This window comes from Periplaneta americana, chromosome 6, assembly GCF_040183065.1.
Source record: "Periplaneta americana isolate PAMFEO1 chromosome 6, P.americana_PAMFEO1_priV1, whole genome shotgun sequence".
NCBI classification, from domain to species: domain Eukaryota; kingdom Metazoa; phylum Arthropoda; class Insecta; order Blattodea; family Blattidae; genus Periplaneta; species Periplaneta americana.
In genome coordinates, this window is record NC_091122.1 from 42047150 (window position 1) to 42071698 (window position 24549).

The 24549-nt window shown below is 34.7% G+C and overlaps 2 protein-coding genes across 4 annotated transcripts in view; one reads left to right on the top strand and one right to left on the bottom strand.

Moving 5' to 3' along the window:
* The window catches only part of LOC138701287 (glutamic acid-rich protein-like), an 88498-nt gene that overhangs the window by 27292 nt on the left and 36657 nt on the right, over positions 1-24549 (bottom strand). For both annotated transcript variants that reach the window (XM_069828020.1, XM_069828019.1), the window contains 3 exons: positions 14942-15105; positions 11044-11227; positions 6157-6515 (listed from right to left, as the gene is read on the bottom strand). In XM_069828020.1, coding sequence (XP_069684121.1) covers positions 6157-6515; positions 11044-11227; positions 14942-15083 — 685 coding nt within the window. In that variant the 5' untranslated portion in view covers positions 15084-15105. The remainder of the gene's footprint in view (positions 1-6156; positions 6516-11043; positions 11228-14941; positions 15106-24549) is intronic.
* Positions 11097-24549, top strand: part of LOC138701288 (trichoplein keratin filament-binding protein-like) — a 354032-nt gene continuing 340579 nt past the window's right edge. For both annotated transcript variants that reach the window (XM_069828022.1, XM_069828023.1), the window contains exon 1: positions 11097-11235. The gene's annotated coding sequence lies outside the window, so the exon portion shown is untranslated. The remainder of the gene's footprint in view (positions 11236-24549) is intronic.

The following is a 24549-nucleotide window of genomic DNA, read 5'->3' on the forward strand; positions in this document are numbered from 1 at the left end:
AAAAATTACAAATCATTGCGTTGACTCAGTATTATATATAATACAAGATCTAACCGTAGCAATATTAGAAAAACAAGAAATTGAAAAGTATTTCTTTATACTTGAAGATCATTATTTTATCATATATTTTGTATTCGTTCTTTTTAAGACAAAGTACCCTATAATAATTGTAAATATTATAATATATTTAAAGTTATATAGAGACAAACCTGAAGGAACTTAGTTTTAGGGAAGAGTTGGGTAGTATCAGACATCGGGTAATATCGGACAGTGCGTTTCTTTCATTTACCACCAGATGATAGTACCTGAATGACATGGTTACGTTTCTGTATGCGACATCACAGAAACGTAACCATGTCATTCAGGTACTATTATCTGGTGGTAGATGAAAGAAACTCACTGTCCGATATTACCCGATGTCCGATACTACCCAACTCTCCCCCTAGTTGCTGGAATTTGGCGTGGAATTACAGATGTACAATTTTTATTAGCGTCATTTTCATAAATGTAATAGCAATGGCAAAATACGAATGTAAGGAGAAATGGAAAACGTATTTACATTTTATTCTCAGTAGTAGACATGAGTTAAATGAATCAGCATTTTAAATAGAAATTCTGACTATATCAGAATTCTTATATTAAATTAATGTTTTTTTATGTCTCTAGAATTCTGTTTGCAAATGGCATTAAACTTATGAATTGTTTTGTTATGATGTACATTGAACTTCGAAGCTTTTAAGTATGGTGGCTGAAATGTTTTATACTACATAAATGCTTAGGCTGACCAGATTTTTTATGATCCAGCAGGGGACATCGGCAATTTCAAGAAAAACCACAAACGCTTATCTAGTCACTCTCCGTTGAAATGTTGCAGAAAATACATTTAACAGTAGATACATGATAGATCTTTGCACACTAAATTTGTAGAGTATCTTAACTTTTTAAAATTAAATGCATAAACACACGTAACTCCTCTCCTATACATAATTATAGCCACTGAGAATTCAATTTTAGTACTAACGCATGCATTTAAGTCTTTCACATAATATTGTATACACTGAACTCTAACACACATTTTACAAGTACTTGTGTGAAGAATGCATCTTTTTAAGGATCTGTTCATTTCCATACAGCTTCACACTAAGTTCTTCACATGAGAAATGAAAGTTTTTCACTTGTAACAAAGCTTTAACTGTCTCAACTTTCATTCTTGACTTTTCATCAGTCCATATTGAGTTCATTGCGGAGAAAAGTCTTTCAACTGTTGAATTATTGCCTGGACACATGATTAATGACACTGTTTTGAGAAGATTTTGAAATGGAATGGATTTTTTTTTGAAATGTTGAAAAACGTCATACCACTTTTCGCCTGTTAGTTTGTCACAAAATTCCTATTTTTTGAACTGCTTAAAAATGGACGCTGCGGCAGTTCTAACTCTTTCACGCAGAGTGAATTTTAAGATGACCGCAGACAGAGATGGTATATTCTTCTCAAAGAGTGCAGAATATCTCATACTGTGCTCGCTGGTTCCTCTGTATCATACTAAGGACCATGCATGAATCGCAGCAGTTCCATCACAATACTTAAATATTCATCTGTAAAATGTTATTGAAATAAAATCAAAGCTTCTGGGGGAAAAAATTAATTTCCGGGGATGAAAACGGGGACATTTGCTACCTGGGGACAGCAACTCAAAACCGGGGACTGTCCCCGGAAATCGGGGACGTCTGGTCAGCCTATAAATGCTGTCAAGTATTTCTTTATGAAAATGTTTAATGTAACAACTTAGGGTTACTAAACTTCATAGCTTATGTATTTTCGTAAGAATTACCGGTATATTTAATTCTTGTTTGCAACATGTTGTTTTCGGACATTTCAGTGAGCTTTCGATGTTTTCAAGGTTTTTCAAAGTGTGGAAATATGATAGTTTAGGATTTCTGCACCCCTGTATGGCTGTCTCAATCACATCCTTCTAAACCTACGTAACGTGGACAGCGCTGGCAGCCAAATTTCTGGCAGAGTGAGTCACAGCTCTGAATAGCACCACAAACTACACCATTCACATTTGACTACTACGTACTGCGTGCTGAGAGATTGTAGTTAATTGTAGGTATTCAAGCTGACTCAGATTGTTGGTTCTTTCAACCTTTGCGTGGGTTGGACCTTGGAAAATGCCTAACATTTCTTATTGATGATATGACTTTTTTTTTAAATTTTTTATTGTGAAATTTTTTGCAACATGTGCCCATATTCTCGAGATTTTTCAAACCATAGAATAACATAAAATACACGTGGCTGTTGTTCAAAGAGATATTTGTATTTCTATTGGCCACAAAGATGTTCATTTCTGCATAGTACACTCGAATGAAGTGTAGCGTCTTTGAGAATAATTATAAAACTACGAGTTTTAGTTAATTGTTATATGTATAGGACGCAGTACGTGTTTTATTATGGGAAAAATTGATTGCAGAACATTTTATTAGATTTGTGTGCCACTTTGAGACGTGACGAAGAGAACATTTCAACAAACAGCCTGTATTATTTAGTTCGCTGCCATAATCCAAAATAGATGCTGTATCGGAAGATATATAATTAGTAGAGTCTGATTTTTAGGTCCTAAATAGACAGATTTAGGCTCTTAAAATAGGTCCCTTTATCATTTATAAGCTCAAAAATATAATTTTAGAACTTTTAAATGAAATAGTATGACCTGTTAAAACAATATTTTATTAAATATTGGGAACAGTGTTGTCAGGTTCAGTAAAGAAATTTTCCCGTCAAACACCTACAAATTTCCCGCTTTATCCTATATTTATAGGAACGTTTTTCACTCCTTTTAATTTAGAAAACAAGAAGGCAGAAAGCCACCGGCGTGGCTCAGTCGGTTAAGGCGCTTGCCTACTGGTCTGAAGTTGCGTTCGGGCGCGGGTTCGATCCCCGCTTGGGCTGATTACGTGGTTGGGTTTTTTCCGAGGTTTTCCCCAACGGTAATGTGAATGCAAGATAATCTATGACGAATCCTCGGGCTCATCTCGCCAAATATATCATCTCGCTATCACCAATCTCATCGACGCTAAATAACCTAGTAGTTGATACAGCGTCGTAAAATAACCAACTAAAAAAAACATATACTGATTTTTTTTTAATGCAAGTCTTTACATAGTCACTTATGGTATTATATTTTTATAGATGTAGGGTAAAGGTTGGTAATATTGTGATAGTTCTTTTTGAGAATATATTACAATTTTACTGAGCGAGAGGAAAATCGGTTTTTTGCGTCAACGTATTAAGGGAATGTTCGTGGACAAGTTTCTGCACAAAACCGGTTCATCTCTCGCTCAATAAAATTGTAATAAATTCTCAGAAAGAACTGTTACAATATTACTCGTATCACAATTTACTAACCTTTACCCTATGAGTCAGTCATTCATTTAATGACAGTCTAATAATGTCATAATATTTCTAATTTGTATTGCAAAATTCAGTAACATAGTCTAATGAGTAATGACCAATTATTAAAATTAAAAAAAAATGCGCGCAGGTAACTGTTTTCATTCAATATTTTCCTGATATTAGTAAATTAAATAAAAATATATTTTATTTGTTACATGCTTCAGTTCTTCAACATCTTGTAAAAATGTTTTCATATTTGTTACGAGTAGCACATTTTTAATAAATTATAAAATACTAGCATACGGTTAGTAATTCAATAGAAATTTCCCGTTTTTAAGAAAAAATTCCCTTTTCCCTTTAGAAATATGAATTTCCCGCTTTTCGGGAAATTTCGCTCCATCTGACAACACTGATTGGGAATGACAGTGTGTTTCAGATTAACGGATGAATTTGTAACTATTAAAACAGGACATTATCTATAAAATTCTTCGCATTTCGATAAATAAATAAATGAATTAAATAAATAAATAAATAAATAAATGAATAAATGAATCAATGAATGAATGATATAATTACAAAATCTGCCACCAGCGGAACACAATTATTCAGAATTACCAACAATTACTAATTTTTAAATAATTCCTAATATGGCAGATAAATGCAACGGATTTAAACTCCATTTATAAAGTAATTAGCTAAAACTTTTATTAGAAAATTAAAAATGACAACATTAAATAAATAAATAAATAAATAAATAAATAAATAAATAAATAATGGTTTACAGTATTAAAGATTTGTTTTTTTTTTGTTTTGTTTTTGTTTTTTTTCCCACTAGGATAATTATACGTACTATATATGAAGAAATTGGGGCATGTTATTTGAAGTTGTAAAAACGTAAGAAAACTCAAGTTTTTATAAAGATGTACGTGTTTTCCATGACAACTGAGGAAACTTTCAATATGGATAAGTGTTATTTTTACTGAATGAGGGACTACATTTTTCTATTCGTATATATACAAAGAAGTAGAATATTGCGAAGGAAACTATATTCCAATAATGAAAATAAAACTAACTACTTCGGTTTGAAAGGAATGAGTGATAGTGGCAACATCGTAGCTACCATAGGTCGTTCGTGGTGCATTTTAAAGCAGCTAAATTTAGAAATATTATATGAATTTTACAGAAAGATAAAACGTTAAAAAATATACATTTTTAGGCAATATAACAATCTATAACGGATATATTTTTATAAGAAATGTGAATATAAACGCTTTTCATTTAGTTTTTAGTGAAAGATAGACATTTATCCTGAAATCCGAGGTAAAGTACCTGGGTAACAACTTACCACAGCAGAGGCACAACCAATTTACATGATTTAAATTAAAACTCCATATTTCATATATTGTCTCTTTTTTGTTGGTTATTTAACAACGCTGTATCAACTACTAGGTTATTTAGCGTCGATGAGATTGATGATTGCGAGATGATATTTGGCGAGATGAGGCCGAGGATTCGCCATAGATTACCTGGCCATAGATTACGTTTGGGGAAAACCTCGGAAAAATTCCAACCAGGTAATGAGCCCAAACGGAAATCGAACCCGCGCCCGAGCGAAACTTCAGACCGGCAGGCAAGCGCCTTAACCGACTGAGCCACGCCGGTGGCTTATATTGCCTCTTACAGTTCTTCACATAAACTGTAAATCTGTAATTCCAGTGAAGATACAGTTGTGGTAGATAATACTTCATTTTATTAGCCATATTAGTATAATAATTTGAAACGTTAATTAAAAAATATTAAACTTCTGTCAGAAAATCCAACTCTGTTGTTTTAAATCATGCCTGCACAAGGTTTGCGCTCTCCGAGCCGGCTCACAGCTCGTGAGCGGAATTCAAATATTAGCTGCGCTCTGTATAAGGGTGGACTGGAAGAAGGGGTGATCTCGTACAAAATATACAAAAAAAAGAAGTACTATTACGAGTGTTTGTGAAATGAATTCCCGTTCAGTGTTTGTAAAACTATCTTGGACTATTATTAATTAATAAAGAAATATTTATTTTACAAGAAATAATAGAAATTCTATAGCTACTTAAATGTATAATATCATTTTGTTATATTTTTATTTATCAGTACATCAAAACGAGGTTTTATGCTGTTGACAGCTGAAAGGAACAGTTGCCTACTGATCGTAATGAAACATCAGTTACAGATGTTCGATGTGTGCCTTTATTAAAGTTGATTATAGAAAACAGTTGCTCACAAATATAAATGTTGAGCCAAACATAGCAATAATTTTCACAGCCAGCCTGTGTAGTCGTGGATATTATTGCTAATGTTTAGTCTTGTAAAACTCAACCAGGCCAATAGTATTATTCAAACGATCTTTAGCCCTTAGGTCACATTGAAGATCAATAAGTTCGAGCTGTAAATCGTTAAATGTTAAATGTTATGTTCCGTCTTTTAGATTCCTCCATACTATACTGTAGCAGTAGGTAAGCAACGTGAAACAGTTACTGAGAATAGGCCTACACACTGCACTCCACTAGATAACTGAGTGGTCGTTTCCCTCTCCTCTACCTATAGTAAGTCTATGTCATTCTGACGTATCTTCCTCTCCGTTTCGGCGAGCTGTAAACACAGCTCTCCCGCTCCGAAGGAGCGCGTGCGCTCGTTGAGCACTGTTTGTGCAGGTATGTTTTAAATGATAATGAGCATGCAACATGTTGATAATGAAAGAAGCCAATAAGACTTCGTGTACGTACCCATTCCTGGCATCGGTGGTGGAGGCATGGGTGGTGCTGGTGGTTTTGGAGGTTTGGTTTCCTCCTTTGGTTTTGGAGGTTTGATTTCTTCTTTTGGTTTAGGCTTTTCCTGTTCCTTAATACTGTTCTTTTGTTCTACTTTGTTAGTTTGCTCCCTCATACTGCTTTTTTGCTTTTGTTCTTCTTGTTTAGGCTTTGTTGTACTTTTGATTTCAATAGGAATTTGTTTGACTTGCTGTTTGGAAGGCTTTGGTTCTGCCGCAGCCTGTGTTGTCCTGGAGTTTGGTTTTGAATTGGCAGTTGTTGTGCTGGAAACATCGTGGCCGTTTTCTTTAGAAACTGCTCCATCAACTGATGGCCTGCAATAATAGTGAAATTAAATAATATGTTTTGTATGAAGGCTTAGGAGAATAAAATAAAATTCCTGCTTGTGCATAACTTTCTCCCGTTAAAATTAATGGTGAACCAAGCCATGGCTCAGTCAACTGACAGATTCTAACCAAAGGGATTAATGCACACTCGTCTCAGAATTGTGGCAGAAATATGTCTATGCGACAGATTTTCTCAAAGATCTTGCAGTCACTTTCGACTGAGGAGTTCCTATCATTTAAAGGGTAGTTAAATTTAGACATACGAGAAACTAGAATATCTGTGGGAAAGAGAGCAACAAAAACATTATGTGGGTTGATATGAAATAACATTAATATAGAAGTTAATAAAATAATTTTTCATAGTATAGTAAGATTAGCTGGTTCAGACGGTGCGTGTTTCTGAGATGGATTCCAAGGTGGCTGCGCTGAAGGGTAGCTTGCGTGCTCACTTGCCGGAAGTAATGGCTCCTTGGATGGCTAGCTTGCTGGATTTCGTGGTAGATTCCTTGCTATTTTCGTGATGGTTTGCAGGCTGGATCCAAAGATGATCATATAATATCACCACCGAAACCATGTCGCCATGTTCGTTGTTTTCCAACTAAACCTGTTTTTTTCTATATTCTTTAGTTTCTAAGAAACAGCAATTAAATATCGGAATTTAGCTGCTTTGCACTTATGGCATAATTACCTTATTGCGACATTTACTACTGTTAATGTAGGACTTTAGTTGTTTTCCACTCACGGTTTAGTTTCTTTTTGACCATGAGTGTTGGCAACAGATGAAGCAGCAGATGATTTTCCAATTTGAACTGTGAAAAGAGCCAGCTCCGTGTGAACAATTACCATCACCGTAGGCAACACGGGAACCAGCAAGTGAGCACGCAGGGCAGCCATCAGCGCAGCCACCTTGGAATCCATCACAGAAACTAGCACCGTCTGAACCAGGTTTTAGTAAACATTGTTTTCAGAGAATGTGTTTGATAGTTACCACGCGGAACACTCGCAGTGTTGCCATCTGACGTGCATTGGCAACATACTTTGTACACTGACGTTCAAAGATATGTGATCCTACTAATTGATAGTGTTCGATAATTTGTTGGTGTAAATGTGGCTTCTTTAGTTATTACTTCCATGAACAGATGACGATAATAGTGTCGCCAATCGTACATAAATATACTCGCGTTATAGAATTCAATTTTTCACTCCACTCTATTCATTGTAAAACAAAACTGGGTTTAGCTGGAAACCGCTGATATTGTCAATTATGAGAATAATTTATGCTTAATTTACATAATCATTTTACCTGACACTTTTTTAACCGCCCCAATAATGGTGCCACCTATTGAGAATTAGTGGAACTCTTTCAAAGTTTGTCAATTTTTTATATCTTTGGTTCTGACTTATCCCGTTGTTGGAAAGTTCGGTTACACGATCATAAAATCTTAGGTCAGATACCTTTAAATGTCAGTGTACAACTGATGTAGTGTTGAAAAAAAGTTGCTATGAAAATCTAAACAAAGGCGCTTTGGAAAAAAAATGTTGCAAATATAAGTTCAGTTGTTCTCTCATTAGCTCTTATAAGTTGGAGAAAGAGTTAAGGATACGTGGTTGCCGGGATAATACGGTTTCAAACTGATAGCGATTGCTAGTTTTTTTTTGGAGCAGTGCTCTTTTATATTTCGCTGCTTAATATTAGATGTCAATTAGACAATATTCATTGGCTTTAAATAGCTATAGACAGCATTAATTGACTTTTGACATGAAACAGCTATTTGCGACCTACACTAATAGAAAGAAATAAAAGAATTTTGTGGAACGGAAATTCGACTTCGGTATAATGTGAACGAGTCCATTCCTATACACAAGGGGAGTCCGCATATTATATACATGACCTGAATAATTATTTTATTGTAATTCATGAGATGTTGCAATATTTTAAAAGATATTATTCAGTTGTGCTTTAACACGAACGTGATATAGACGCGTGTCCAATACATGGGTAACTATAGAAAGTTAATATGAATTTGGCATTACATACAGATGGATAATAACAGTATTTTATTATTATCATGTCCACCGAGTTAGCTCTGTAGTATCGCGTCTGCCTACAGTCTAGCTGGCCGGGAATCGAACCCCGACGAGATAAAAAAAAATCGTTAAAATTTCTACCTCGGGACTAGGAGAGGTGGCAGTGCACAACTTCTGCTCACTAGATTGTGCACCAATATTCCTGGGTTAAATTCAAAATCTCTCTGTAGTGCATATGAAGAGAAGGCATATGCCACTGTTGAGAGTGATCATCCGTCGGACTGGAACGTTAAGCCTGGTTTGTGCTATTCGACAAGGGTAGGCTACATGCCGGCACCGGGTTTTCCCTTCTCCCTTCATCTTCATTATTGTCCTCACCCATTCCCTACACTACACTTACACGAACACTTACATATACACTGATCCTTGTGCACGACTTGACTCTACTGTTTACAGATGATGTAATATTATTAGCAGATTCTGAAGATGGCCTCCAACTTTCTGTTTTCCAATTACAACTCATTTCTGAGGAATACGGGATGGAAATTTCAGTTAATAAAACTAAAGTAATGGGATTCATCGGAAAACATCATCTCTGCAGCAAAATTTGTCTTTGTAATAAACCTGTAGAACAGGTCTCATGTTTTAAATATTTGGGTTATCATTTCTGTAGTGCTCGGGAAAAGTGACACAAGTGAAAAATGTTAATTTTACAGGAGAAGGAAAAATACTGTCCTCACAGCAGTTTATGTCGATTTGATTTTCTTCTGTATGAATTATTGTAATGGGAGAAATACTTACGTCTCTTTTCCCAAGCGAGCAGATGTTCCGTAAGTTGTCAATAAATTAATAAAAAATGTTTGTGGAAACTGACTTATGCCACTTTTCCCAAGCACTGCAGATTTGAGCTATGAACAAGAAAAAAATATTTCTACAAAACTGAATTACTGTAACTATGCAATGAATACCATTAATAACATTTTAAAACCTCCTCTTGTCCAAAAACATACAAGAATTAAAGCTATAAATCATTGGCGAGACCTGTTCTCATGAGTGGAAGTGAAGCTTGGACCATACGTAAATGTGATGAACACCGAATCACTGCCAATGAAATGAAGTTTTTAAGGAAAACTGCTGGCTAGATTTGATTAGACAGGAAGAAAAAATTGGATATTTTGAAAAAATTAAATATTGACCCAGTTTTAGAGAAAATTCAAAATTATAGACAGAAATGGAAATCTCATATATTCAGGATGCCTAGAACAAGGGTACCACGCCAAGCACTAAATTACCGCCGTTTAGGAACAAGATCTTTGGGCTGTCCGCTGAAACGGTGGAGTGAGACCATAACAGGCCACCAGACTTATTACGTGATAGGAAGAAGAAGATGACACCATATGGAAAGTGCTTTAAGCATTTATGTCAACTGTTGTTCTACATGTGTATATTTTCTTACATTTGCTTTTCAATATTTCATTGCAGAAAATGAAGCCGTAAACATTTCACAGAAGTTACCGAAACTGATGTGTTTTTTAATCTGTTAAAGTTGGATTTATGTTATAAGGGTGTCCATATGAAACCTCCCTCATTTCAAATTTCAATTGTGGCAAACTATTGTACACAGAAACTTGATGTTTGCAGCATCATGTAAATCAACTCAAAAATCTTTTTTAAAGTAAATCAATGCACTTCCACATTGAATCCTTTCGTAGCTGTCAACATGTCTAGGCAATACTCTATCTCAATCCATGGTGCGCACAAACATGTCTGAGGTGATGGTATCCACAATTTTTCTACGGAGATCATAAAGGTCATGTACTGGTGTAGCATACACCCTGTCTTTAACATAACTCCATAGGAAAAAATCCATAGGAGTTAAGTCCGGGGATCGCAATGACCACTTGGTTGAACCATTGCATCCTATCCATCGTTGTGATAACGTTCTGCTCAGAAACTCACGAATATGCAAACTCCAGTGCGGTGTTGCACCGTCCTGCTGGAAGACCACATTTGGCTAGAGAAGTAGAAGTTGAGGGACACCAAATTGCTCAAGCATGTCTAGATAAATGTTCCCAGTTACTGTTTGCTCGCTGAAGAAAAACAGACCGATAATTCTGTCTAGTGCACACCACAAATTAAGTTTTTTGCTGTCCCTGACATTTCCGAACACTGTGAGGGTAGCCAAGTGCACATATATTCCTCAAAAACGCTTTTAGTTGCATTACATAATGCCGTAAACCGCAAGCTTCTATGTCGAATGGTTTTGTCACAATATTGAGATTTGAAATAAGGGAGGTTTCATGTGGATGCCCTGTAGTATTACATAAGTATGTTAGAAGTTTTTCTTTGCTTATCATTTTTCATTGTATCTATTTGTGAAGTGGTTAATTTGATAAATCAGACAAATGTTGTCCATAAGTTCTTGATATTTATGTGCTAGTTCTCTGTTAACTTAACGATAATGTGTAAGAAATGCCAGTACACTTACCGAGAAGGGATGATAGTGATTTTGCTGGTCTTCCTGACAGGTGCAGGATCTGTTTTAGCTGGTTCTGAAGGTCCACTACTATTGCTGGCGCTGTCTGCCGATGCATTGTTGGTGGTTGCTGAGTTTTTACGTGGGACGGGTTTCAAATTTGGAACAACAAAGCCTTGATCGTGTTGTTCTGAACCTGTGGAGGTAAGAATGATAATTTCAAAGTAATTTTACTATTTGTGAAGTTTCACTAAAAACTTAGAGGAAAGTAATTTTTTTGTTCTTATATTGTTTTGTGCTGTATTTTGCATTGCGTGAGAACAGAAAATGTGTGCGGGTGGTTGAAGCTGAATTATTCAGTCGACTTCACACGAATTTACATTCTCATACTATAATTTCTTTTGTATGTTGATGAGGTAGTTCTATCAGATTATGTTCGTATAATTACCAAAAATTTATATTTGCTGAAGAGCGTACATTTTTTATATGTTGGTTTGTTTTACCTGTGTACATAGAGAGTTGAGTTCAACATAAAATAAGTGAATATTATGGAAAAATCGAATTGAAAATATCTAAAAGTGACATATAAAGTATATTTAAAATTATATTTACATACAATAAGTGGTGGATGTTGAAATACATAGTAGGCTATTGTTTTATTGACACTGCAATAGACATTCTATCATCATCATCATCATCATCATCATCATCATCATCATCATCATCATCATCATCATCATCATCATCATCATCATCATCATCATCGTCATCGTCATCGTCAATCATCCGAGTCAGGCTCTGGACCTAATTATGACCCGTTGCGGTTTCAGTGATTTCATGTCAACTTTTTATGGAGATTCCAATAGTTCGTTTTCCCATAGGATGATAAAAATAAAAGGTTTGCATGAGTTCTGTGTTTATGTAGGAAATATGTCATAAATCTAACTTCTAATTCTTCTAAAGTATCTTTATTTCGTTTCATGTCCCATGTTGTGTGTCGTGTTTTTCTCATGAATCTAATTTTTCATTAGCTGTTAATCTCTGTGTCTTCTTTTGTTAGTGACAGTCTGCAAACCCGTAGGCTAGAGGAAATCTTGCCAATATGTTATAATTATAAACAGTCTTTTATAGATCTGAACTAAAGAGGATTTTAAAGCTGAATTAACATTTCCTTTAACTCTACAAAATTTGTGATTTATTGCTTACATATTTTTCTTTGTTTCAGATATAATAACGTAAAATACTGCAATGCGCTAATTTCTAAAGATTATATGGACGATAATAAGCAATAGTGATCCAAGCGCCAAAAATCTGTTTCGAGAAATTTGCCATTGAAATAAATCTGTTTTTTTTTATAAAACATTTTATGCAATAATTATTATAACATTCATACTGTTACAAAATATAGCACAAATAATACCAAAAAAGGCTAACCGATTTTTAATAAGAGACCAGCAGTTGAATTAATATTTCAAAGCAAAATAAATAAATAAATAAATAAATAAATAAATAAATAAATAAATAAATAAATAAGTAAGTAAGTAAGTAAGTAAGTAAGTAAGTAAGTAAGTAAGTAAGTAAGTAAGTAAGTAAGTAAGTAAGTAAGTAAGTAAGTAAGTAAGTAAGTAAGTAAGTAAGTAAGTAAGTAAGTAAGTAAGTAAGTAAGTAAGTAAGTAAGTAAGTAAGTAAGTAAGTAAGTAAGTAAGTAAATAAATAAATAAATAAATTTTATGCAATAAACGAATTTTTGCTCATAAATAGCAGCAAAATTCAGATATTGCTGAAGGTAGTCTTATTCCGACTCTTTTTTTTTTATTATTCTTGATTTTTTCCGAGTTAAATTAGCCTGCCATCAACAGATTTGTGCAAATATCTCTCTTTTTTTTTTTTTTTTTTTTTTTTTTAAATTGTCGGTTGGTCTATTATTGCGTAACTCCGTCCATATTATCAACATAAATTTTGTTTCATACGGGACGTTTGTTTGAATTGCAGTATATATGTTTTTCATTCAGAAGTATGTACTGTATATCATAACCTAATGCAATAGTATTTAAAGCATTTATGGATCTTTGGAAATCATCTTATGTAGCTAACAGAATTTTATTGCTTGTTAGGGGAAGTGTGTATATTTTAGTTCGTCTGTTAATTCGGATGTGTCTTCTATTTGGATATTGGGTTCGCCATTTGTATACATATAATTGTTGTGTATTATGCAGGAATATAAAATAATTTATAAAATTATTAGACCCATTTCATTATTATTTGGAAATTAATAAGTTTTAAAATTCTGCAAATACCTTCAACTGTAGTTAATTTCGTCGTAAAAAAGACATTGTTACTATGTTTCCGCCAACCTGATACTAATTGTAGTACAAGAAGCACAAATTGAAAATGGGTATCAAATAAGCCGAAATTATTAAGAGAAGAGCCAATGATGCTGTTATGTTCGGCATTAGAAATCACCTTACCATGTCATATCGCAGTTCTTGTCGCATTCATTCAGTTGGTTTACAGGAGATCTCCTTAACATTTAATAATGGAAAACGTGTGCTGCACGTAATGTTAAATCTGTATTATAAGCATTGAAATAACTGTATTATAAGCATTGAATAACTGTATTGGTGTTAACATAGTTTTATAATAATAATAATAATAATAATAATAATAATAATAATAATTATTATTATTATTATTATTATTATTATTATTACTGGTATTATTATTTGTAATTGCAGTAACTTTTTAGGTGCCTAAAACTGTATTTTAATGCCACTTTCGATCATTATGAAGCCTAGTTGAGGTGTCTAAAATTTGGTTAATGGCCTAAATATCCGAAGTCTAGTTATAATGTATATAAAATATAATGTATGTTTTTGCAGGCATCATTATGGCATTAATAGTTTTTTCTTATCATTGAACGGACTCAACGTACTTATTTTGTGCGATAAACTTGCTAGAACGCTGTACGTGTTAGGAAGAGAGTGAGACAGAGATACTATACCTCACTCTTTCTTCTAACGGAGGCATCTTGCGGCAAGTGTACTAGCCAAGACCCATAAGACCAATGCCATGGATAAATATATAATAGGATGCGAAACTGCGGTCAGCACCATCTGGCGGCGGGGGGCTGAAATAAGATGATCAGCGCCCAACGTCGTAGGTGGTGAACATTAGAACTACGTGTTGGGTACATTACCCAGAGTTCTCTATTTATCCGTTCGAGATATTGCTCGAGGAGTCGAGATGGCAGACAGAAACTTGCTAATAAGTGAACATAAGGTGACACGTGTGTGTATAAGCAGTGTATGTTAAACATTGATGTTTATGAACGTTGTAAAAATAGTGTTGTTGAATGTATTGTAAAGTAATAGTAATATAATAAATTGAACTATCTAAGTAGTTCTTGCAGACTTTTCCATTGCGCTGTACAATAAATACCCAAAGAATACAATCCCAATTATCTTACCTTTTGCTTTATTTTTTGTCTCTGTCTGGTTATATTTTAATTGGGTAGTGTAAAATAGATCGTCTCTTTTATCTTCCTGTTGGCTCCGGTAAGAATTTTCAGTAGAAGATGCTGCGAGGAATAAAAATGTAAATGTTTTATTTTAAATTGGGTTAGTTTTGAATATCGATGAGGGTGGGAGGGAATACTTACTGCACAGTTTAACATTTTCGTCACCAGGTGCGCTGCTAAATGCATGGAGTAATTACTCTTTTCGCTACTTAGTGCGCTGCTAGATGTAATAACGCCCCTCCCTCCAACATGTGGCAGCAAGATCAATTTTACAACAGCGCCTCTAGTATGTGTTACGGGGAAACTCAGAAAGTTTTGCATCCTATTATATATTCATACATGCCAATGCTTTTTTCTTAATCTGGAATACTCTATATAAGTGAATTGTCTTACCCCTTTGTCTTGTCCGCGCGAGCGTCCACGGCGCGGTGGGCATAGGAAGAGGCTCAGGACCTTCCTTGACCCAAGGGGGTCTGAATGTTGTTCTTTGTGGAGGTCCGTTAGAGCCACCGGCCCCAGGATTAATGGCCGGCATCGCGTGGATAAATACAGGAGGCCTGCAAACATAATTCATTTCGAATTAGCTGCGAAGTATCTGTGTAGGTTTATGCTGTAGGCTACGTATATGATCTAAGAAACACTTCTTGTAAAATAAACATTTAGCACATAATTTCTAGAGGACACGCACTCATACATAGTCGGAGTTATTTAGCCAAGACAAATTCTTGGTTAATATTTGCGTTTGTGTTGTGATCGTTTCCTTCATACCTCTACCAGAAACGGTGTAAAAAAGCAACTCTCAGACCTCCAATCGGCCTAGATGACAGCTATTTGGTAGTGAGTAGGGCGCTCTTTTCGTACGTGATCAGTGATCACTACGGTTCGGTTAAAGTAGTTGTATCAGGATAGGCATCTTTGGTCCATGCTTTTTGTTTACAAACATCAACTAGGGTTGTACTATCCGTTCACTGATGTTTTAGCTAGGGGATGGGGAGCGCTCTTCCAAGCAGTTAATGTTTGTAAACAAAACTCATGGACCAAGGATGCCTATCTTGATACAGCTACTTTATCCGAACCGTAGTGATCAGTGATCACATATAACCGGTTGGTTGGGGCGAGAGGCATTTACTAAGTTTTGTTTTCATAACGATGAAACACATACACAAATAGGCTATTTTGTTTTGTTACATTTGAAGGGTTCAGAGCCATAGTGGGCCAAGCCTATTAAAAATGGAGAAAGCAAGGGTTAAAGTTAAGTGAATACCATAGTTTAATGAAGATTGACATATCATTTAGTTTTAATCTGTATACTTTATATTACTTGCTATATGTTTCCATTGAATTTTGGTAATGACTTCATTTTAACCCTTGTTTTCTACGGTTTTAGTAAGTGGCGCTTGGCCCACTATGGTTCTGAACCCTTCATTTGTTTTTTGAGTGTAAAAAAGAATGATGGATTTTACTGCAATATGCCAGTTTCATACAATAGTTCACACGATGGTAATTATTAAACTTCTTTCGTACCTGTTAAGGATCCTGAAAGCTACAGTAAGTAAAATACAAATATCTGCTTTATCTCAACAAGATATGGCCTCCAGTTTCTGCATTCTCTCATTTTCTATTTATATCATATTAACAGCATAATTTTTGAAGCTATGTACCTACTACAGCTGATTCGAGGAAGTAGAATTCTTGGTCCGAAGGTAACTTTATTATATTTTATAAATACTTTATAAATGTATGAATTTTGGCTTACGTACGACGAATTCGCATTTTTATTCAAAAGGAATATTTTCTCAATTCTTTTTTACAGAAAAGTGAAATTTTCAGATACCGTTACGTTTATTTTGTAACTTTACAGGTACTGAAACAATGTTTTAGTAAACCTAATATATCGTAAATACATATTACTGAAGATAGTATAGTATATCTTGGAGCAACAGTAACAAATATAAATGATATTCGGGAGGAAATTAAACACAGAATAAATATGGGAAATGCCTGTTATTATTCGGTTGAGAAGCTTTTATCATCCAGTCTGCTGTTAAAAAATCTGAAAGTTAGAATTTATAAAACAATTATATTACCGGTTGTTCTTTATGGTTGTGAAACTTGGACTCTCACTTTGAGAGAGGAACATAGGTTAAGGGTGTTTGAGAGTAAGGTGCTTAGAAAAATATTTGGGGCTAAGAGGGATGAAGTTACAGGAGAATGGAGAAAGTTACACAACAGAGAACTGCACGCATTGTATTCTTCACCTGACATAATTAGGAACATTAAATCCAGACGTTTGAGATGGGCAGGGCATGTAGCACGTATGGGCGAATCCAGAAATGCATATAGAGTGTTAGTTGGGAGGCCGGAGGGAAAAAGACCTTTGGGAAGATCGAAACGTAGATGGGAGGATAATATTAAAATGGATTTGAGGGAGGTGGGATATGATGATAGAGAATGGTTTAATCTTGCTGAGGATAGGGACCAATGGCGGGCTTATGTGAGGGCGGCAATGAACCTCCGGATTCCTTAAGAGCCAGTAAGTAAGTAAGGAAGTAAGTAAGTAAGAATAATGAGAAATACTACCGTCAAAATTCTTACAGTGATCATTGATTCAATGTAACAATATTGAGGATAATATTAAAATGGATTTGAGGGAGGTGGGATATGATGATAGAGAATGGATTTATCTTGCTGAGGATGGGGACCAATGGCGGGCTTATGTGAGGGCGGCAATGAACCTCCGGATTCCTTAAAAGCCAGTAAGTAAGTAAGTAAGTAAGTAAGTAAGTAAGTAAGTAAGTAAGTAAGTAAGAATAATGAGAAATACTACCGTCAAAATTCTTACAGTGATCATTGATTCAATGTAACAATATTGACTTTTATTTATTATCACATTGAAGATAGTGTATTACAAATTTTGAAAATATTCGCATGGAAAATGTTTGTAAGGAAATGAATTAACAAAGCAACTACTGTTACATCATAAACAAAACATATGTGCCCATGTGTTGTAAAAACGTCAGCTCTATAGCTTCAGCAGATTTCGAGAAAATAATTTAATATTCTGATGATAGGAAGTTGCGCACCAATATCAACTTAAAAGCATAGGATGCGATAAGAGTTTTTTTTTATGTAATATTAGTTACAGTTAAAGCATATACAGTACCTAGGTAACTTTGCTTTGTAGTATAATATTGTTTTGATTAGTTTATTGATTACTTTTATAAGGCTAAAGATACCGTCAATATCAATTCCAACTTTTCATGTCATACTCAATCTCTTTCTTTGGGATATCACTTTCTTTATGAATGATGTGTTTCATTCACTTAATACAGTAAAGTTGTATTACTATGGAATTTATGTGAATATTCCTTCTTAACTCTTTATTATGTTATTAACATTTAAAACACAAGTGCAATATTAAGAAATCAGTGTTAGTAGGCTAGTATTGTTTTACAGACAATATAGAAAAAATCAAACACGAAAAAGTCGTATAAAAATAACGACAAAATTCCACGTTCCGTTTGAAGTTTGTGCACCACTGTTTTCTTAGTCCAACAGGCTGCTTATTCATATACATAACCCTTCTTCCTTCCGTAGGTAGCGCTTAATGCCCGCGCACGACATCAAGGTCAGAAAAATGCGCTTGCTTTGACATCACTGATTTATAGTATGCGATTGAATTATATAAATCACTTAGAAGAAATTGTTCCCTTAACTTACATGAATTGCACCAACTCTTTGAAATCAATTCCTGAACATCTATTGCTCAATACCTTTTTGAACATTGCCCATGCCATTAGAATTTCATTTAAATTCAGATTAGTTCATACACATCTCTCATTTCATTTTCTCTATTAACATCTTCATTTCTTAAGTTCAATGTGGTTGTCGCATTTTTGCACATTTACATTGAAAGTTTGTTGCATTTTTAGAAGTCGAGTAGCAAAATGCGACTAAACCCTGCCCTGTCCTATACCTATGGCCAGTTTTGTTGTTATAGTCGCGAAATTTTCCTGTTGTAACCTATTTGCTGGTGTTAACAGTAGAATCCAAGGGACATAATAGCTGGGTCAGGAATGAAATCGTATAGTATCAGCGCATTAAATGAGGAAATAAGCTAGAGTAAATTAGATGTTTATTTGAGGTTGAGGTTTGTTTTTCGGGTAACGTCCGAGCTGTCAAAACTGTCCGAGCAAGTTATTCACTGAGTTGTGTTCCGTGGGTAATGGGGCCGGACAGTTAGTTACGTAACCCCTCGGAGGGTGTGCAAGTGCCCTGATATAATGCGCGGTGATGTGATACGGCGTGGGGTGTATGCAGGCCCAAGGCCGGTCTTGCAGCTACGGATTATTATTAGCGTCATCATAAACACGAGCTGGCCGCCGCTGCGCCTCCCGTTTCGGAGGAATGTTGAGGTTATCCTGGCTATACGACGGGACATTGGGACCCTTTGTTAGTTCAGGTGAGACCTGCTCCCGATCGCTGCGTCTGAAATGAACATGAAAGAGAATTATCATAATCAGAAGCTTACGCAAGGGGGGTTACCGGGTTTAAACCTCCCCCACCCGCGGTTAGCGAGTTTGGTCGCGAAACCAGATGGCCCGGGTTCGAATCCCGGTTGAGGTTTTTTCCGGGGTTTTCCCTCAACCCAATATGAACAAATGCTGAGTAACTATCGGTGCTGGACCCCGGACTCATTTCACCGGCATTATCACGTTCATCTCATTCAGACGCTAAATAACCTAAGATGTTGATAAACCGTCGTAAAATAACCTAAAAAAACCCCTTTGAACTTTTTTTAAATGCCATATTTAGATTTCAGTATTATTACTGTTTCTCGACTGCTTTATCCCGAGCCTCTTTTCATTCATTCATTCATTCATTCATTCATTCATTCATTCATTCATTTATTTTATTCCATAGATCTTACATGAGCAATGAAGGCTTTAAGATGTGGAACAAGTCAAAATTTTACAATATTACAATTACAATTTTTACAGTTTTACAATTTAGTAATTTTCTACAATTTTTACAATTTTGTGCAATTTTTTACAATATTTTGGCGAGATGTAGTGAGATGAGGTGAGGTCCGAGGATTCGCCAAAATATTACCTGGCATTTATTACAAATATTACATCATGCTATCAAAAAGAAATGCGTTATATGGCAGTACAAATTTTTAATAGCCTCCATATGGATATACAAAATGAAACTCAAAACATAAGATTATTTAGGGCCAAATTAAAGAAGTGCCTAATTTCTCACGCCTTCTATTCTGTAGGTGAATTCATGATATTCAATAACGCTTCATGAAATTGATACTAAAACTATGTGTTGTACTAATAGACTATATTGTAAATCTCGTCTGTATCCTATTTCATCTAGACTGTGACTATAAATTAAGGGTGCTATGCATAGCATTTCGCTAGGCCGCGCTACGAGCATGCTAAACTAGCCCCGGCTATCGACTGATTACTTGTACAGGATTCATATCATATCATATCATATCATATCATATATCATATCATATCATATCATATCATATCATATCATATCATATCATATCATATCATATCATATATCATATCATATCATATATCATATCATATCATATCATATCATATCATATCATATCATATCATATCATATCATATCATATATCATATCATATCATATATCATATCATATCATATCATATCATATCATATCATATCATATCATATCATATCATATCATATCATATCATATCATATCATATAATATCATATATCATATCATATCATATCATATATCATATCATATCATATCATATCATATCATATCATATCATATCATATCATATCATATCATATCGCTAACACTGGTTTATGAATATGAAAAACGTTAGTTCGCTGATCATCCATTGGAAGCCCGCGCTAAGAATGTGTATGAATATGGCCCTAAGACTTTATAATAGTATTAAGTTTTTTTGACTTGTTCCATATTCTGGCTGTAAAGCAATGTATGAATACCATGGAATGTTGATAAATATAATACAATACAATACATTTCGAAGAGTAAACAACATTCATGTAGGTCTTTCGGAATTTGAACTCACGACTAAACTTTTCGCACAGACTGTAGTGCTGTATCTCTCTGAATCGCTCGCTGTTCAACACAGTTTGTTGGGAATATAAATAAAGGTCCTTTAGCTACAAACGCTGACCTAATTTTTAGTTTATTTATGGAGTTAAGTGGTTTGAAATTTTGTACGTACAAAGTGGGAAGAGATAATTTGTGTCTGGAAATGTAAATTTATTACCAATAATGCGTAAAAGATGCAAGTTTTTACTGTAATTTGTTGTACTGACTATTACACTTTTACTACGTCATACTACTTTTGACCAATAAAACGGTACGAAAAGACGTATTTCAACCAATCATGGCTGCTTATCGCACAATTTTATCGCGTCCCTAGCATTTGTTTATTTTTATCACTACCCTGGCATTTGTTTCTTTGTTTGCCAACATTTCAAACTGCACTGGTCTGGACGTCAAAAAACAGAAAATTACAAACCACTCCAGTCGATGCACAGCACTTTCAAATATGACTCGCATTGGCATTCAAGAACAAGAATTAATAAAGATCATTGGTCATATATGAAGAGCTCCATCCGGAAATCCTGAATAAGTTGAGGGATGCACCATGTACATCAACGAGTTCACTTCTTTTACGCACACGTCCAATATAACATCAACTGAACAACCAACCACTAAAACATTCAAATTTGAAAATTGTACTTTCAATAATTGTTTCTTTTAAAATTATTCATATTTATTTTTTATTTCATCATTGTTATTAAAACGTTTCTTGTTTATTTCATCATCCCTAATTAAAACTTTTCTAACACTTGTTTATATTATTTAGGTTATGTTTGTCATAGCTTCTGCTATATGATATTATGGAGAGTCACGTATTAGAGATTGTTTAATACTAAGATTTATTGAAAATCATCTGTCAAGTGACGTTGATTACTGGGATCCGGATGATTGAAGTGGAACGCAAATGTTCTAATAAAAATGAAACTGAATCAACAAAGCCTTCTTGACTAGTAACCGTCCACAGAGTTCAATGAAGATTCCATATTTGGCACAACTGATAACAGGAAGACATAGTCATAAAACACTACTGCGATCTAGCGTAATGTTGAGATGGTACAATAATACATTTGAAGACAGTTGTATTTTCGTATGCCAATTAATATTTTATTATATTGGAGTACTTTGTTACTTCTAATCTTTATGTACTTTCTTCTACTCGTGTAATAGTCAATTAAATCCCACTCGAGTTTAGATTTTCTCTAGACTATTACACTCTTACTACGTCATACTACTTTTGACCAATAAAACGGTACGAAAGGACGTAATTCAACCAATCATGGCTGCTTGTCGCACAATTTTATCGCGTCCCTAGCATTTGTTTAATTTTATCGCGTCCCTAGCATTTGTTTAATTTTATTGCGTCCCTAGCATTTGTTTCTTTGTTTGCCAACATTTGAAACTGCGCTGGTCTGGACGTCAAAAATATATATAAAATTACAAACCACTCCAGTCGATGCACAGCAGTTTCAAATATGACTCGCATTGGCATTCAAGAACAAGAATTAATAAAAATCACTGATCATACCTATGCATCTTCTGAAATCCGATTTACAAATAAATGAAGAGCACCATTCGGAAATCCTGAATAAGTTGAATACACCATGTAGGCCTAAATCAACGAGTTCCACTTCTATTATGCACACGTCCAATATAACATCAATTGAACCACCAACCACATTCAAATTTGAAAATTGTACATTCAATAATTATTCCTTTTAAAATTATTCATTCGGAAATTCTGAATAAGTTGAATACACCATGTAGGCCTAAATCAACGAGTTCCACTTCTATTACGCACACGTCCAATGTAACATCAATTGAACCACCAACCACATTCAAATTTGAAAATTGTACATTCAATAATTATTCCTTTTAAAATTATTCAGGTTTATTTTTTATGGCATCGTCGTTAATTAAAACTTTTCTAACACTTGTGTATATTAGTTAGGTTATGTTATAGCTTCTGCTCTGAGAGGATAAAAAGAACTTCTGGTATATGATATTATGGATAGTCACGTATCAGAGATTGTTTAATATTAGGATTTATTGAATAGTAATCATTACAGTGTCTGTATAAAGACACTACTGCCATCTAGCATGCATCTAGCGTAATATTTGTAATGTTGAGATGGTACAATAATACATTTGAAGACAGTTGTATTTTCGTAAGTCAATTAATATTTTGTTGTATTGGAGTACTTCGTTACTTCTAATCTTTATATACTTTCTTCTAATCGTGTAATACTCAATTAAATCCCACTCGAGTTTTGATTTTCTCTAGATAAATCAAAACGTCTAGTGAGATTACTGTTGATAAATCAAAACCTCTAGTGAGATTAGGCTACTGTTGATAAACACGCCTTGATATACGAAACAGCGGTGACTTCTTCAGTTACTTTTGATTTGGTACTTGTAACGGGATTAAGGAGACGTTTCAGTATGAGGAACTGTTTTTTTTATAAGTTACTGGAAATTAAGGTGAAAAATAAGTCACGTAATTGCTATGGACTAGAGACTATAATGATAATAGTTAACGTTGCCGACTGTGTTATCCAGGAAATTAAAACGTGTTCTTATAAAAGATTTTTTTACTGGTGGCGGGTCATTCACTCATATGAAGCCAGTTGTGTAGACCAATTTATCGACAGTCGTTGTCTAGGATGCGCCATAGTAGGCTGGTCTACGCTATATCCGCGATGAGATGATAATGGAGATTTGTAGGGTTGCCACAGTGGAACAGGAGCTCCCGGGGAAAAAAACCTTTCATAAGATATTTAGTCCACCTTATATTATTTATTATGTTAGAATTTTAATAAAAGCTTGTATTATTCTGAACTGGCTACGGAATGGAAGGTCTCGGGTTGAATACCGGTTGGTAGCGGAATTTTTCTCGTCGCCAAAACTTCCAGAACGACTTGGGGTCCACTTAACCTCATGTCAAATTGAGTAGTACCCGGTCTTTCACGGGAGCAAAAGATGGTCGGAGCGTGGTGCCGACCACATCACCTCTATTACTGAGGCTATGAAAGCATTGGATCACTCCCATATGCCCAATGAGCCTTCATGTCGTGTAAAGGAAATACCTTAAAGTTTATATTATTATTCTAGTCTTCCAACCAGGAGATCAACCGTGAAATGAATGTGCTTACTATTGCCTCATCTATTGGAACGAAGTAGATAAATAATATTACCGTTATAACGCCAGTTTAAAAACCATGCGCTCTCCTGCAGAAGAGATTAAAAGACCAGGAGATTAACTGTGATCTAATTTTGTAACTAGGGTAGTATCAAGGTTTGTGCTGTGAGAGCTACTAATAGAGATAAGAGTACCCACGTGTGTGACCTTATGACATCTTATGACATCAACATTCATTCACAGCATTACCCCCCTTCGTCTCATCCGGCGGAGACTTTCTCGTGGTTGGAGCACAGTAGTACGATTATTATAATATTACCGTAGTTGCATTGAATCACCCTTGCATGGTTTGGTCCAAACTTGATAACAGAATTAAGTACAAAACTATATAATCTCTTTGTTATTATATGAACTACAGAGGAAATATTTCAAAATACAGTTTTCGAGATTTTCACGGAAATTTGTTCTCCAGAATCTCCGATACAAGAGAAAGTGGTTTTTGGTATTTCACCTGTGGACCTACAGCTTCTTCTCCTAAACCAGTCGAGGATTTTGTTCATGTTCAGTGTTTGTAATGAATTTATCCAGAAGATGTGCACATTAAATATTGTGGTTTTTACTCCAAAAATGACATGAGATTTTTTTTCTATAAACTCGTATTCGAAAATTGTATCACACTGTAGTTTGATTAAAATGGATTATACGAATTTTTTTCGTTATTTTT